General features: G+C 62.8%; 5 protein-coding genes across 5 annotated transcripts; 3 read left to right on the top strand and 2 right to left on the bottom strand.

Moving 5' to 3' along the window:
• Nucleotides 1–363: 363 nt before the first annotated feature.
• Nucleotides 364–2,340, top strand: CHLNCDRAFT_140308 (hypothetical protein; the record flags this gene model as incomplete). The annotated part of the gene is made up of 7 exons (XM_005850733.1): nucleotides 364–426; nucleotides 545–792; nucleotides 934–1,018; nucleotides 1,137–1,389; nucleotides 1,551–1,721; nucleotides 1,999–2,048; nucleotides 2,215–2,340. The coding sequence occupies 7 exons, from the start codon at nucleotides 364–366 to the stop codon at nucleotides 2,338–2,340; spliced, it is 996 nt and encodes a 331-aa protein (XP_005850795.1).
• A 114-nt stretch (nucleotides 2,341–2,454) lies between these two features.
• Nucleotides 2,455–4,338, bottom strand: CHLNCDRAFT_19730 (hypothetical protein; the record flags this gene model as incomplete). Its single annotated transcript, XM_005850431.1, has 5 exons — nucleotides 2,455–2,922; nucleotides 3,086–3,436; nucleotides 3,563–4,015; nucleotides 4,106–4,175; nucleotides 4,250–4,338. Coding segments are annotated over 5 exons (1,431 nt in total), but the record flags the coding sequence as incomplete, so codon positions are not given.
• A 1,961-nt stretch (nucleotides 4,339–6,299) lies between these two features.
• On the top strand, nucleotides 6,300–8,778 carry CHLNCDRAFT_29690 (hypothetical protein). The gene is made up of 9 exons (XM_005850732.1): nucleotides 6,300–6,352; nucleotides 6,464–6,587; nucleotides 6,700–6,915; nucleotides 7,026–7,168; nucleotides 7,271–7,451; nucleotides 7,564–7,734; nucleotides 7,868–8,033; nucleotides 8,088–8,173; nucleotides 8,282–8,778. Exons 2-9 carry the CDS (start codon nucleotides 6,466–6,468, stop codon nucleotides 8,763–8,765), a joined length of 1,569 nt encoding a protein of 522 aa, XP_005850794.1. The 5' UTR covers nucleotides 6,300–6,352; nucleotides 6,464–6,465; the 3' UTR covers nucleotides 8,766–8,778.
• Nucleotides 8,779–9,676: 898 nt separating this feature from the next.
• CHLNCDRAFT_140305 (hypothetical protein) lies at nucleotides 9,677–11,276 on the top strand (the record flags this gene model as incomplete). Its single annotated transcript, XM_005850731.1, has 5 exons — nucleotides 9,677–9,756; nucleotides 9,854–10,154; nucleotides 10,301–10,413; nucleotides 10,500–10,861; nucleotides 11,263–11,276. 5 exons carry the CDS (start codon nucleotides 9,677–9,679, stop codon nucleotides 11,274–11,276), a joined length of 870 nt encoding a protein of 289 aa, XP_005850793.1.
• A 497-nt stretch (nucleotides 11,277–11,773) lies between these two features.
• Nucleotides 11,774–12,871, bottom strand: CHLNCDRAFT_10114 (hypothetical protein; the record flags this gene model as incomplete). The annotated part of the gene is made up of 2 exons (XM_005850430.1): nucleotides 11,774–12,223; nucleotides 12,389–12,871. Coding segments are annotated over 2 exons (933 nt in total), but the record flags the coding sequence as incomplete, so codon positions are not given.
• Between the last annotated feature and the right edge of the window lie 209 nt (nucleotides 12,872–13,080).

The raw sequence follows: 13,080 nt of genomic DNA, 5'->3' as shown, positions 1-13,080 counted from the left end.
GGGTGGGGGGCGGGGGGGGGGAGGCGGCCTGTGCAAGCTTAGCAGATCGATGCGGAAGTTGGCGACATCCAAACAGTTCCCCAGAACCAAAAAATTGAAATTTGCTTTCTCAGCCACCGTGGATGCGCTAACCATGCTTGGGCGGCGCGGTAATTCGCCAAGACGATCTACTGCCTCCCGGGCGTTCCTTCGAGGGTTCCTGGGGTCCGGAAGACAGGGAGGCGGGGACACCCGCGAGCCTTGCGGTGACCTGCGTGCAGCGGCTGCCTGCAGGGCTGAGAAACGCCCAACTCGACGCTCGATCGGAGCGCACTCCTTCCGAAAGCTGCCTGCCCCTCCGTGCTGGCGGTGGCGCCCGCCGCCATGGCCCTTCTTAAGCCCGCTAGGCGGGCGGCGAACGCGGTTGCCACTATTGGGCTGCGATCGGTGAGAGGAGTGCAGCTTGTGTGCTGTCATTTCCACGCCTTGGGAAGCATAACTCTCTCCCTGGAAGCTTGCCTCGGCCAGACTCTCCCCCACGACACACTCTGCCCCTCCCCTGCAGCTCAGCACGCTGGTTCTGGCAGAGCATAAGGATGGCGTGCTGCAGCCCAACACGTTGCATGCACTGACGGCAGCCAAACAGCTGGGGGGGCCTGTCACGGTGCTGGTGGCGGGGGAAAGCACCACCTCCGCGGCTGAGGCAGCCAGCAAGGCTGATGGCGTGGCGGGCGTGCTGACTGCACAGGACCCCTGCCTGGCGCGCAGCCTGGCAGAGCCAGTAGCAGCCCTCCTGCAGGTGGTCCAGAGCAAGTAAGAGTGGGTGGGGGGATGGGAGCAGGAGTGACGGGCAGCCAGTCTTGGAGCAACCAGATTTGACCATTCGATGTGTGCATTTTTTGTCTCGCGGAATAGTGCCATCAGCCATATCTTGTGCCCCCCCTCCCCATGCAGCCGCAAGTACACCCACGTGCTGGCCCCCTCCAGCACTTTCGGCCGCAATGTGCTGCCGCGGGCAGCAGCACTGTTGGATGTGCAGGTGCGGCAGGCATCACAGGGAGGGGTGCCAATCTGCACATGACTCCATGAACTTGCTGCTGGCCGCCTGGAGCTGCATGGCACCTGCAGCTGCTCCACCCTCTGCTCGCCCGCTGCAGGCAGTGGCTGATGTCGCTGAGGTGAAGGATAGCTCCACCTTCGTGCGCCCCATCTACGCCGGCAATGCGCTGGCCACCGTGAAAGTGCTGGGCGAGGGGCCACGCATGTTGACAGTGCGCCCCACCGCCTTTGCGGCGGCAACGGCCCAAGGCGGCAACGCGTCTGCGCAGCCCGTCAGCGCAGAGGAGCTGCAGGCAGCCCGGGACGCAGCGGGTGTGTCGGAGTGGGTCGCGGAAGACGTGCGCAAGTCAGGTGAGGATCCTCGCTGCGACGTGTGCCTCGGTGGTTTTCAGGCCTGACCTCACCTTTCTTTGCTGCATTACAAAGCTCCATCGCTGATCAGCAATGTCCCCACCACCACCCGTGTCCCTCTTGCTACCCGCTTAATTTCCTCCTGTTGCGCCTGTCCACAGACCGTCCGGAGCTTGGGCAGGCGCGGGTGGTGATCAGCGGCGGCCGGGCACTCAAGAGCGCAGAGAATTTCCACACCTACCTGGACCCGCTAGCAGACAAGCTGGGGGCAGCAGTGGGGGCCTCCCGCGCGGCGGTGGATGCCGGCTACGCACCCAATGACCTCCAGGCAGGTGGTGCTGGCGGCAGCAGAAGCCGGCACTTAAGGATGCTGCCTGCCCTCACCATTGGTGAGACTGCCCTGTCTGGCCATCCCTTGTCTTTTGTTGTGTTTGATTTTTGATTGCTGCGGTGACGCAGGTTGGACAGACTGGCAAGGTTGTAGCGCCAGACCTATACATCGCAAGTGAGCCAGACTGGCCGCTGAGCTGTTGTAGAGCTGGGAGCAGAGGGCGATATGATACTGAATCATATTCTGTGAACAAAACCTTCTACCCTGCCTCTCTGCAGTTGGCATTAGTGGCGCCATACAGCATGTGGCAGGCATGTCATCCAGCAAGGTCCGTGCCCAGCTCCTGATGCAATGCCGCCACATTTACGACCCAATCCTGCAGGCCTGCCTGCTGGCTGCCTTTCAATGGTGCAGTCCAACACACATCCTCGGCCACTTTCTATTGCGCTTGATCAGGCACTGGGACTTCCCGCCGCTGCTGTTCTCACGTGCAGGTCATTGTGGCCATCAACTCTGATGCCGACGCCCCCATGTTCCAGCTGGCCGATTACGGGCTGGTGGGGGACCTGTTCCAGATCCTGCCCCAGCTGGACGCCGAGCTGGCCAAGCTGCTCAAGTAACAACATGCTGTAATTCTATTGTAAATCTACTACATTCAGGTACTGCAGTGTGGCACTCTGTCAACCGCACTGGCTCTCCAATCTGCCATGCATGAAGTGCAGTTACAGCCTGTTTCACAACTGTTTAACCTTGCTGCCGGCAGCGCGACGGTACTCCTGGAGCTGCAGCATGTACGTGTAGCCAAAGAGGGCGGCAAAGTGCAGGAAGCTCCACGTGACGATGAGTGCATCGTATAGGAAGGGGAGGCGGGAGGGAGGCGGCAGCACGGCAGACGCTGCCAGGATGGCGACGCAGCCTGCCAACGACAGCCGAAAAAGGCGCCGCTGCCATGCCTTCAGCAAGGTACTGCTTGCCCGCTGCTTCTCCCCCGTGCCTGCCAGCCCTGCGACGCTGGCCAGCTGAATGGCTGCATGGCAGAATGCGGTGGCGCCCACGGCCGCCAAGGTGAGCCCGTCTTTCTTCAGCAATGGCGCCATGCTGAAGGTGGCGACTAGATTGACCCAGCACAGCAGCTGCGGGTGCTCTGAACCCAACAGCAGGCTCAGGGGAAGCAGTGGCAGCAGGATGCTCTTTTCGTGAACCTGGGGAAGCAGAAGAGAGGAGGGGAGCACCTCGGGGCCGGCAAGCCAACTGGGCACCAAGCTGTGAAGCCTGACGCTGCGCCTGTCTTGAAATCAAGCCAACCATTGCCCAGACAGTCCCCCAACACCCACGCCGTTTGCTCCCATGGTACTGCACCCTCACCTGGTATGAGAAGAGGAAAAACGCCATTGCGCTGTTGGCCAGGCAGAGCAGGAAGCCGCGTGGGGTGGGGCGCATCACCTGTGCAGCCATGGCCGGTGCTGCCGCCACCAGCGTGGTGCCGCCGCACAGCTGTACCAGGCGGGGCTGGGTGAGCAGGCGGACCCACTTGATGAGGCGAGAGGAGGCGCACCACCAGTTGGCCACATAGTCCTCGTACAGCCCGCGCTGGGTGGGGAACACACGGTACACCACGCCTAGCCAAGCATTCTGCACTGGCGAGCGCAGCCAGGGTGCCCACACCATGCCAAACGTGGCCAGCACTGCGACGCCCAGCGCCGCCACGCCGCCCACCTGCGCACCAGTGAAGACAATGACAGCAGTGGAGGAATGCAGGCAGCTGCAGCCGCTTGTGAAGCAAGTGCACAGGTACACAGACACCAACAGCTGCGACCAATACAGCCAGCCCATGCACCTCACCTTGCTTGCCGGCGTAGGTCTTTGCAGGCATTTGCCCAGCAGGTAGGCAAAGAAGGCAGGAGCGTAGTAAAGCCCCATCTGCTTGTGGTTCAGCGACAGGCTGAAGACCACCGCTGCCAGCACGTGGCGGCCAGAAACTGCTGCCGCTGCGCTGCCTGCTGCCAACCCCAATCCGATGCAGTTGTACTGAAAGTGGCCGTGATCAATGAGCACAAGTGCTGGGCTGAACAGCATGGCCACCAGCAGCGACAGGCGCTGCCTACCGCTGCCGCTGCTGCTGCCACCAAAAGTGTTTGCAGCCGCCAGAGCTGCGGGCAGAGCTACCAGGGCGTCTGCCGCCATCACCGTCCAGCGGAGCAGCCTCTTGCTGGAGGGTGACTCGTAGCCACGTGAGGTTCCAAGCTCCACTACTTCCGGTTCAAACAGCTGCACATACTTGCCGCACAACCAGCTCTGCGGCGAGGGCACAGGAGCCATTGAGCCAAAGCTGCTGCCCTTTTCCCACCTAGGCGCCGTGCTGCCACTGGCCTGCATCTCCCTGACCTGGTAGGCTGAGAGTGGTGGGTAGTCCAGGCCCCAGTAGCTCAGGTCGTTCAGGGAAGAGTTGCGATACCTGCAAGCACCCACGCTAGGGCGGTGGGCGCTGGGGCCACGGAGCGGGCACGCACAGTGTAGGTGGGTTCCTACCATTCTTCCATTGGCAGGTTGACTGTGATCTCCATCCAGTGCCGCTGTGCCTCGTAGTCCCCATAGCGCGGTGGTGTGTGCATCCCTGCGGGCAGCGGGGAGCAACGGCTGGCGGCAGGGTGGGGCGCCTGCTCTCAAGCGGCATCGCAACTCGCCTCGCGCCACAAGCTCACCAGAGTAGCTGTGGAGCGACAGGGCCAAGCGCAGCAACAGGGCCGCAAGGAGCCACCCTGCTAGTGCTGGGCGTTTTTCCATAACACGGGGGAGCACCGTTAAACTCTGCCCCTGTCTCGCGCGAGCACAAAATTTGAGGACCAAATGCCTTTGCGCGGCCATCCACAGCGGGCCCCAGCACAGCACAGCGTGGCGGCACCACAGGTGCCTTCAGTCCTCAAGTGAGTGTGGCTGAGGCACAGAGTCACCATCATGCCACCGCGCCACCCTCAGCGGTGCCATCACTCAGCCCCCTTGGCACGGGCTAGCATTGCATGCAGCGCTGTGCAGGTTGCACAACCACCGCCACCCCGCCTTGCTGATCACCTGAAGGCACATCGCACATGAATTTACACTGTTTGTGTCAGCCGGCGAGTCAGCCCAGTTTGAATGCCAGCCTGGGTCGACTGGCTGCTGCATTGGTTTTGGCCTGTCGCCTTTCCTTCTCCGCTGCCGATTCCTGCCGCCGCCGCTCCTCGGCCTCACGCATCTTTGCCTGCACCCCAGATGCACAGTCATCACATGTGCAGCAATGAGAGGCGGCCCCACAAGCATAGGCGGACTGCAAGGGAAGGGGCAGATCCTCACAGCACCTGCAGCTCTTGAAACCGCCGCTGCGCCTCCGCCTGTTCCTCTTGCTCCTGCTTTGCCTTGACCGCCTCCTCCATGTGTTGCCGCTGCTCCTCTAGCTTGCGCAGCTCCAGCTTCTGCTGCTCTATGGCCTCGCGCCGCCGCCGCTCTGCCTCCTCGGCCACCTGCCGTTCCCGCTCCAGCTCCTCATTCACCTGCTCACAGCGCGACGCAGCAGCAGGAGTGAGGCTTTGTGCAGGTGCCTGCCATGTGGTGACCCAGGCGGGCAGCAGCCAGCTGCAGACCTGCTGCTCCAGGAGCTTGCGCTTTTCTTCCAGCTGCTGCTGCAACGTCTGTTGCACCACCTCGCTGGCCAGCGCCTCTGCCACTTTGCTCTCCACCCAGGCTTGCACACGTGCCGCTGTTTCTGCCTCAATCAGCTGGGCCTCCAGCTCAGCCAGCTTCCTGCACGCAGTACAGCCAGCCCGCACAGGGGGACCTGATCAGCATGCAGCAGAAGAATTCATGGCACTCTGCTGCTGCACATGTGTGATCCATGTAGATGCAACTTGCTACGAGTTCCCTGGCAAGCCTGAACTGACGCAGCAGTTCGGCACCCGCTCACTTGCGGCGTTCCTCGTCGCGCAGGGCCCTGGCCTTGGCCTCCATCTCCGCTCGTGCAACTGCCTTGGCATCTTGCGAGGGGCTGCAAGGTGGTGAGGCACTGCGGCGCTTGTCTGCTGGAGGCGGGCTGGAGCTCCGCCCGCGTGGAGGGCTGGCCGACCCCGAGCGGCCGCCATGCTCCCTGCTCCTGCTCCTGCCCGTGCTTCTGCTGCGTCGCCTGCGGTATCTTTCTCGAGGTAAATCTCTTGATCGGTCCCTCTCCCTGCGCAAGCTCGCAATAACACATGTGTTAGATGGGCCTCCTCGCTCCAAAAGACAATGTTGCTGTTCTGCAGGAAATCAATCATCACGAGTTCGCCTGGATGGAGCAAACACTGTGGAGTGCAACCTCACCGCCGCCGTTCACGTCCCTCGCCGCTCCTACTTCTGCCTCTTCTCCTCTCCCTGCTGCGTGAACGGCCCATCTGTCGGTGCTGGCAACAAGTGCATGTGCAGCGTTGCATCTTTTCCGACGTGCGATATAGCAGTACAAATGTGGCAGGACACCTGAAACTGTTCACGCCCTGTGGTGGCAGAGCTTTTGGGAGAGAACAGTTACGCTGCACTGGAACGCCGTGGCCCAATTTTTGCCTCGCCCCCATTACTCTTCCTCTTTTGGAAACTGATCGGTGCTGTGTTTGCGTCCCAGAAGCCCAGGTAGCCGTCGTGCGCCTAGGCAACATGCCGCCCGCCCGCCAGCTGCAATTTGCAACCGCCCATCTGCACCCGCCGCCGCCCACCCGGCCACCGCCTTGCGCCGCGGTGCAGGCATGCGGGTGGTGTTGGTGGCTGCGCTGGTGGTGCGGGTGACCCAGGCCCTGGCCATTCGTACTGCCTTTGCGCCAGACGAGTTTTGGCAGAGCATCGAGGTTGCACACCGCCTGGTGTTTGGGTACGTCCCAGATTGCGCCCTGCTGCTACCAGCTGCCTCCTGCACAGGTTGTTGCATTCTTAATGCAATAGCCTCAACTCGGCTCTTGCACTGTTTGCATGCACTGCCGCAGGTATGGCCACCTGACCTGGGAGTGGGCAGCCGGACTACGCAGCTATGTGCACCCCCTGCTCTTTGCCACAGTGTACTCCCTGCTCAAAGCGCTGCGCATGGACAGCGCCTGGGCGGTGACAAGGGCGCCCCTGCTGCTGCAAGCCTGGTGTGCTGCCGCCACCGATATGTATGTGGCGCGGCTTGCCGCCCTGGAGCTGGGCCAGCACATCGGCAGGTCTGGCTTGGCTGGCTGGGGTGCATCATCTGGGGTTGGCTTGCTGTTCGGTCTGCCCTAGCACATGCCTCCCATGCTGCATCATCTCCATTCCCGCTGCGACTGTGCAGGTGGTGCCTTGCATGCCAGCTGGCCAGCTGGTTCAACGGCTACTGCCTGGTGCGCACGTACTCCAACAGCATGGAGGCGCTGGCCGTTGCCGCCGGCACATACCACTGGTTGCTCAGCCGGGACAACAACACTAGGCACACGAGTCGCAGCACCAGGGTCCTGTGTGATGGCGGCAGTAGGCGGGGCCAACGACAGCCTGGGCGAAGGGATGGCATGCCGCACTGCCATCAGCGTGCCTGGATAGCTTGCGCCGCCCTCAGCGTTGTCTGCCGGCCATCTAGCGCTCTTTTCTGGGCGCTGCCATGCGCGCTGGAGCTGCTTTGGCATCGACACCGTGGCCTGGGACCACTGCTGCTAAATGCTGCCACAGTGGGCGGCGGCCTGCTTGGCGCCGCAGCATTGATAGACCGGACAGGATATGGGCGGTGAGCTGGATTGGTGGGATAGGATGGTGCGGTGGCTGACACCACCAGCCACCCTAGACCAGCCTTGCGTCACATGCACTTCTGCCGCATGCCCCTTTCCTCTGCACCGCAGCTGGGTGGCTGTGCCCTGGGAGTTTTTGCGCTTTAACCTGCTGGCAGGGGCCTCGGCGCAGTATGGGCGGCACGCCTGGCACTGGAACCTCAGTCAAGGCCTACCAGTGGTAGCGGCATCGCTGCTGCCGTTGATGGCAGCAGGCCTTCTGATGGCCAGACACAGCGGCAGGTGCACGCGTCAACGAGGCTGCCATGCCCTTCAAGCAGCTGCTAGCGCTAGACAGAGTGCATGCATGATGGCACCATGCTAGCTACTCGTGCAGTGCATCAGAGCCGGGCTTGCGCCTCTGCCACCTGTGCAGGCATCTGCGGCTGGCTGGGCTGGCAGCGTGGTCCCTGACAACATACAGCTTGCCAGCACACAAGGAGTTCCGCTTCCTGCTGCCAGCGCTACAGCTGCTCATGCCCTACTGCGGCCTAGCGGCAGCACGCCTGCTTGGAAGCAGGAGCAGCACTGGCAGGCAGCCAGTAATGGTTAAATCCTCCCAGGTGCTGGACAGCAAGCAGTCGAACAGCCGGCAGCCCAACAAGTTGTGGCGCTGGGGCGCAGCAGCATGCCTCTTCCTGCAGCTTCCCATGGCTGCTTACTTCATGCTGGTGCATCAACGGTGAGAGCAGGCATATGGAGGAGAGATCCAGCACGTCTTCGCCCGTCATGCTCATTCGGGCGCTTTGTCCAGCCATGTTTCCTCACAATGCTGCATGCATCCCTGCAGAGCGCAGATAGGCATCATGCAGTTGATTCGGCATGAGGCAAATGCTGCAGGCAGCCCCTCTGGTGCCAGCACGCTCTTCCTCACACCTTGCCACGCCACGCCCTACTACACCCACTTGCACTGTCCTGTTCCTATGCGGTTCCTAGACTGCTCCCCGCCCCAGCACGCCGCAGCGACCGCCTGGTTGAACCAACACTCGGAGGCGTGGCTGGCCCTGCCCCAGACCTGCCCTCACACCCCATCTAGTGCTCCGCTGTCCCAGCGCCAGTGCTTTGAGCAGGATCCTGTCGCTTACCTGGGCAATGTGCTGGGGCCCAGGCCCCGCTCGCAGCGGCCACGCCTGCTGGTGGGCTATTCGCCGCTCATGCAGCGGCTGGCAGAGCCGCTGACTGCGTGGGGCTACCGTCTGCATACCAGCCTGACCAACTGTTGGGTACAGATTGATGAGGACAGCCCCTGCAAGCTGCAGCTCTGGTCCTTGTAAATTCCCTGGTGCCATTTCCAGGGGCCACTCAGAGGACGAACTGGAAATCTCCAGTGCAACTGCACCCTCTCGGCGGGTCAGAGGTCACCGCCAGCTTGGCGGCACATGGCCGGTGGCTCCCTCGGCCCACATGACCTTTGTCTCGCTCATCTCACTTCGCTATTCGCTTCTTACACAGTTGTAGCGTTGGCACGAGCTGCAAGTCCACGACGTTCCAGTCATGCGGCTAACTTGAGAGTCGAAGGCGGTTGTTGTGCGCTGCATTCATGACAGCGGTCGACCTGGTCTGGTTTATGGAAGGGAGATGGTGAGCGTGTATGCCCATTGTAGGCCCGGAGGCCTGGTCGGAGGCCGTCCACAGCGTGTGTATTCCGCTCGCGACTGGTTCAGGAAGGCCGGTCCCAGGCACATGGCGTGGAGCCAAGCAGCTGCAGCCCCCCAGTTGGCAGCGGCGGGCCCATGGCCCCCCCGCCGAGTCGCTCCCCACCGCTTTCTGCAGGTTTGGGGAACCAGCAAACCATGACCCTGGGGTGGAGCCATCCCTGCCCCGACACCACACCAAGCGGGGGTCTTCAGGCAGTCTGAGCGATTCCGCCGGCAATGAGCAGGCAGAGGGAGCGGCCGGCGGCGGGCACCAGCACTGGCGGCGCACCCCATCCAACCGGCGCCAAGCACCCCCGGCACCGCACTCAGCCAGACATCAAAATGGCGCGGTGCAGGAGGATGAGAATGGGGCCCTTGGCACCTGGGCAGGGCGGCAAAGGGTGTTTGCCGATCACTTTCGACAGCAGCAGGAGCAGCAGCAGGAGCAGCGGCCGCACGGCGGGGAAGTGCTTCGGCCGCCTGACGGCGCAGCTGCAGAGCATGGCGAGCCATCCCAGGTGCAGGCAGGAGGCAGCTCGCCCCCCGCTATGCCAGCGCCCACGGCGGTGCAGCAGCTCATGCAGGCGGGGGAGACATCGCTGGACCAGGAGATGAATGCGGCCTGGAGGTGCGGGACTGGGGCTTAGCCAGTCTTGTAGCAATCCAGCCTCCCTTTTCCTTGCAAATGTACTCACAACCGTCTATGTGTTTCCGTCGCGCTGCAGGTGGCGGTTCACCCGGAAGTGGCAGGCAGAGCAGATGAAGCAGTTTGAGCCGCCGGCGCCGCCTGGCGCAAATGGCGGGCTGGCAGAAGGGGAGGACGAGGAGGAGTGGACGGCAGCGCTGCGCCTCATGGATACCGTGGACGGCGGCCTTAACATGCAAATTGGGCGCACGCTGAGTTTGCACAACAGCAGCATGGTGGGGGGCAGCGGCATGAGCGTGGACCAGAGCCTGGACCAATCCCTCAACCTCATGTCCCCTGGCCTCAGCCAGTGCGTGCTGCTTGATGGAAGCATCAAGGAGGTGAGCCCGGCAACAGCGGCATGGGTGTGTGGGACGGGGCCTGCGTCCTTGCACCCACCCACCCACACGCTGTCTTGCGGCACAAGATGAACCGCCCCTTCCAATCTGCAGCGCCCTGTATTGCCTGCCCCTGCTCGTTGCCACAGAGCCCTCTGCGAGAGGAGGCTGTGGCTGCCACTACCCAGATCGTGTCAGTTGCCCGCAAGGCGCAGCATTTGCGACGCCAGCAGCAGGAGATTGAGCGGAAAGTCTCTGAAAGGTGAGGCCATGGCAGGGTGCTTCAACAATTGGTGCTGGTGCCGATTGTCACCCACTGACTTGCTACTTGCCCTGCCTGCCATGAAGGTGGGAGGCCGCCAGCAGCGGCGATGTGTGGGTGGCGCAGCACCTGCCGGCAGTGCAGCTTGACAGCTGGTCATCCTTTTCTTTTGTGCTAGTCCGGCTCAGCGAGCAGCGCTCGCAGCGCCAGAAGCTGCTGGTGCGAGGGCGCAATGGCGCCACGGAGCAGCAGGCATTTGCCAGTGCGGAGCAGGAGGCGGCGCGGGTGGCTGTGTCACACCGGTTGCCAGGCCCACGCGTGGAGCTAGTGGCGAGCGGGCGAATGGAGTGGGTGGCCGCTAGCGATGACCAGCGCCGCTCCCTCCGCATCAGGGCCAGCAGGCTGCTGCCGCCGGCTGCCAAGGACGCACGCCTGCACAGCACCGCAGGTGTGAGTGCGGTGGTTGCTGAGCTGGTGCGTGCCTCGTTTCCTTCTGGAGACTTTGAAATCGAGGCCATTGAAGGCCGCGGCGGAGCAGCGAGCGGCGCTCAAGGCCGTGCAGGCAACAGTGGCGGCAAGCAGCAGCGGGCACCGGGGCTGCCACCCTCAAAACGGTAGCGGCTGCATTGCAGCAGCGGGCCATCGTGCTCGCGACACGGTTTGAAGTCGGTTTGGTTACTGACAACTTTGCTGCCACCCCGTCATCTCCTCATGATTTGCTGCTTTTAAAGGGACATCAAAGGCCCCAGTTTTCTCGTGAAGCTGCTTCTTATTTCAACCCTTTTGTTGTTTTATTTCAGTGCATGCCTCTCAACACCTGCCATGTGCTGCTCCTTCTTCCTTGCTCAGGCAACATCATCTGAGCTGTTCAGTTTCATGCCAAGATTGCCTGATGGCACCCAGTCAAATGCAGTCTATGCAAGAGGCTTGGGGAATGTGGCAGCTGAGAGCAGTTGCAGCACAAGCACTGGCACCAGTCCTTAAATGCGCTTGATCTCGACGCGGCACCGCTCGTCCAGCTGGTGCAGCACAGGTGCATTGGTCTCCAGCAGTGCCCCCCTGGCAACATCCAGCGCCTTGGGCAACGGCAAAATATGGATGTGGGCAAAGGTGCCGCCTGCATGGGTGCATTAGCCGGCCAGAGTGGAATTGCCAGCAGCAACACAGCTACGACGGGCAGCAAACTGGGAAGGCAAGCAGCAGGGCAGGCCTCGGCACCTGATGCTCCCTTGGTCAGCCGCCCAGGATTGATGCACACAGCTCTACTTTGGGGTGCTGTTGCTGCTGCTGCAGCCGTCTCTGCGTTGCCCGAGGCTGCCGCAAGCGCTGCCTGCGCTGCCGATGCCGCGGCGCGATCCAGTTGGTGCAGGGGGCAGAGCTTGGCAAAGGGCGCGAGGTCGGAGGGCAGCAGCAGCAGGTCTGGGGCATAGGGCATGTCCAGCGCCGCCCCTGCCTTGCTGCAGTCCAGCGGCGTGCCCAGTGGTGGTGGGAAGATTGGGAAGTAGCTGCTCTGGGCCGGCAGATGTGCTGCCAGCGCTGTCAGGCGCTCATTTGCTGCCACACTGAGCGGCATTTCCTCCCTGATACACGCCATCAGCCAGTCGGCGGCCCCAACGCCGACCACTGCCTCGTTGCAGCGCAGCGTAACAGGGTTGGCCAGTGCGGTGGCGCTCTGCGCTGCCGCCTGAAGCTCATCTAGCGGCGGCTGTGGCAGCACCGGGTGGTGATGCACATCCCGGGTCGATGGCACCAGCAGCACCTGCGTGCATCCGCCCACCCGCTTGCTGAACCGGCTGATCTGGCCCAGCACCTGCACGACAGAGGGCGGTAGGCAGGCGTGTAGGAGGCAGCCAAGCGAAGCAGGCACGCAATGACCTCTGCCATCCCTGAACAGTCCAAACTGATGGCAGCTGCGGGCTCAGCACCTCCCATTAAATCTACCTACCGCCCTGCCCCTAACCGCTTGGGCACCCACCCGTGAGGCATAGATGTCATCAAACGTCTCCTCCAACAGCCCGCCCCGCACCAGCGGGTGCTCCTCATCCACAAAAGGGCCCACCAGCAGCAGGACGTCGGGCTTTGCGCCGGCGCAGTAGTCCAGCAGTGCGCCCAGCGGCGCATATTCCAGGTCCTCGCTCGAGGTGAACGGCCCTGCTGCCGCCACCACCAACACCCCACGCGCCCCCGTGGCCGTCGCATAGGTGGCCAGCTGCTCCAGGCTGGTGCATGGCAGTGGTGCTGCAGCCGCACCCGGCAGTAGCTGGCTTGCCACGATGCAGTGGCCGCTGGGGTTGGTGCCCAGCATGGCCACCACCTGGCCAGGGAAGAGGCGATTGGTCGGGCAGTGGCTGACATCCAGCCTTGCGCGGGCACCCTGGCTCGTCTTCTGGCTGCCCTCCAGCAGCAGCGACTGTGCATTCAGCCTGCCGCCCTCGGTGTCGCAGCAAACCCGCCCCACAAACAGCGTCATGTGCTGCGCCGCAATTGCGGTGGGGTGCGCCTCACATTCCAGCGCCTTCTCAGCTGCCGCCTCGGCCGCCAAGATGCGGCGCTCTAGGTAGGCCACCTGCAGCCAGGGCGAGGCGGCGGATGGGTGGCATGCAGCGATCCCCTACCAGGCAGTCAGTAGACTATCCACTCCTCTCCTTCTGCCCGCGTGTGTGCACC

Source organism: Chlorella variabilis (assembly GCF_000147415.1).
Source record: "Chlorella variabilis unplaced genomic scaffold CHLNCscaffold_3, whole genome shotgun sequence".
NCBI lineage: Eukaryota > Viridiplantae > Chlorophyta > Trebouxiophyceae > Chlorellales > Chlorellaceae > Chlorella > Chlorella variabilis.
The sequence above is the reverse complement of the archived record's forward strand: the minus strand, read 5'-3'. Positions and strand labels throughout refer to the sequence as shown.

Excerpts from the sequence above, each read along its gene's own strand:
- CHLNCDRAFT_29690 (XM_005850732.1), top strand. The coding sequence starts at position 6,466 with ATGCGGGTGGTGTTGGTGGCTGCGCTGGTGGTGCGGGTGACCCAGGCC. Across the intron at positions 8,034-8,087 it reads GCAGCACTGGCAGGCAGCCA|CCCAACAAGTTGTGGCGCTG; the intron begins GTAATGGTTAAA and ends AACAGCCGGCAG. Across the intron at positions 8,174-8,281 it reads TTCATGCTGGTGCATCAACG|AGCGCAGATAGGCATCATGC; the intron begins GTGAGAGCAGGC and ends GCATCCCTGCAG.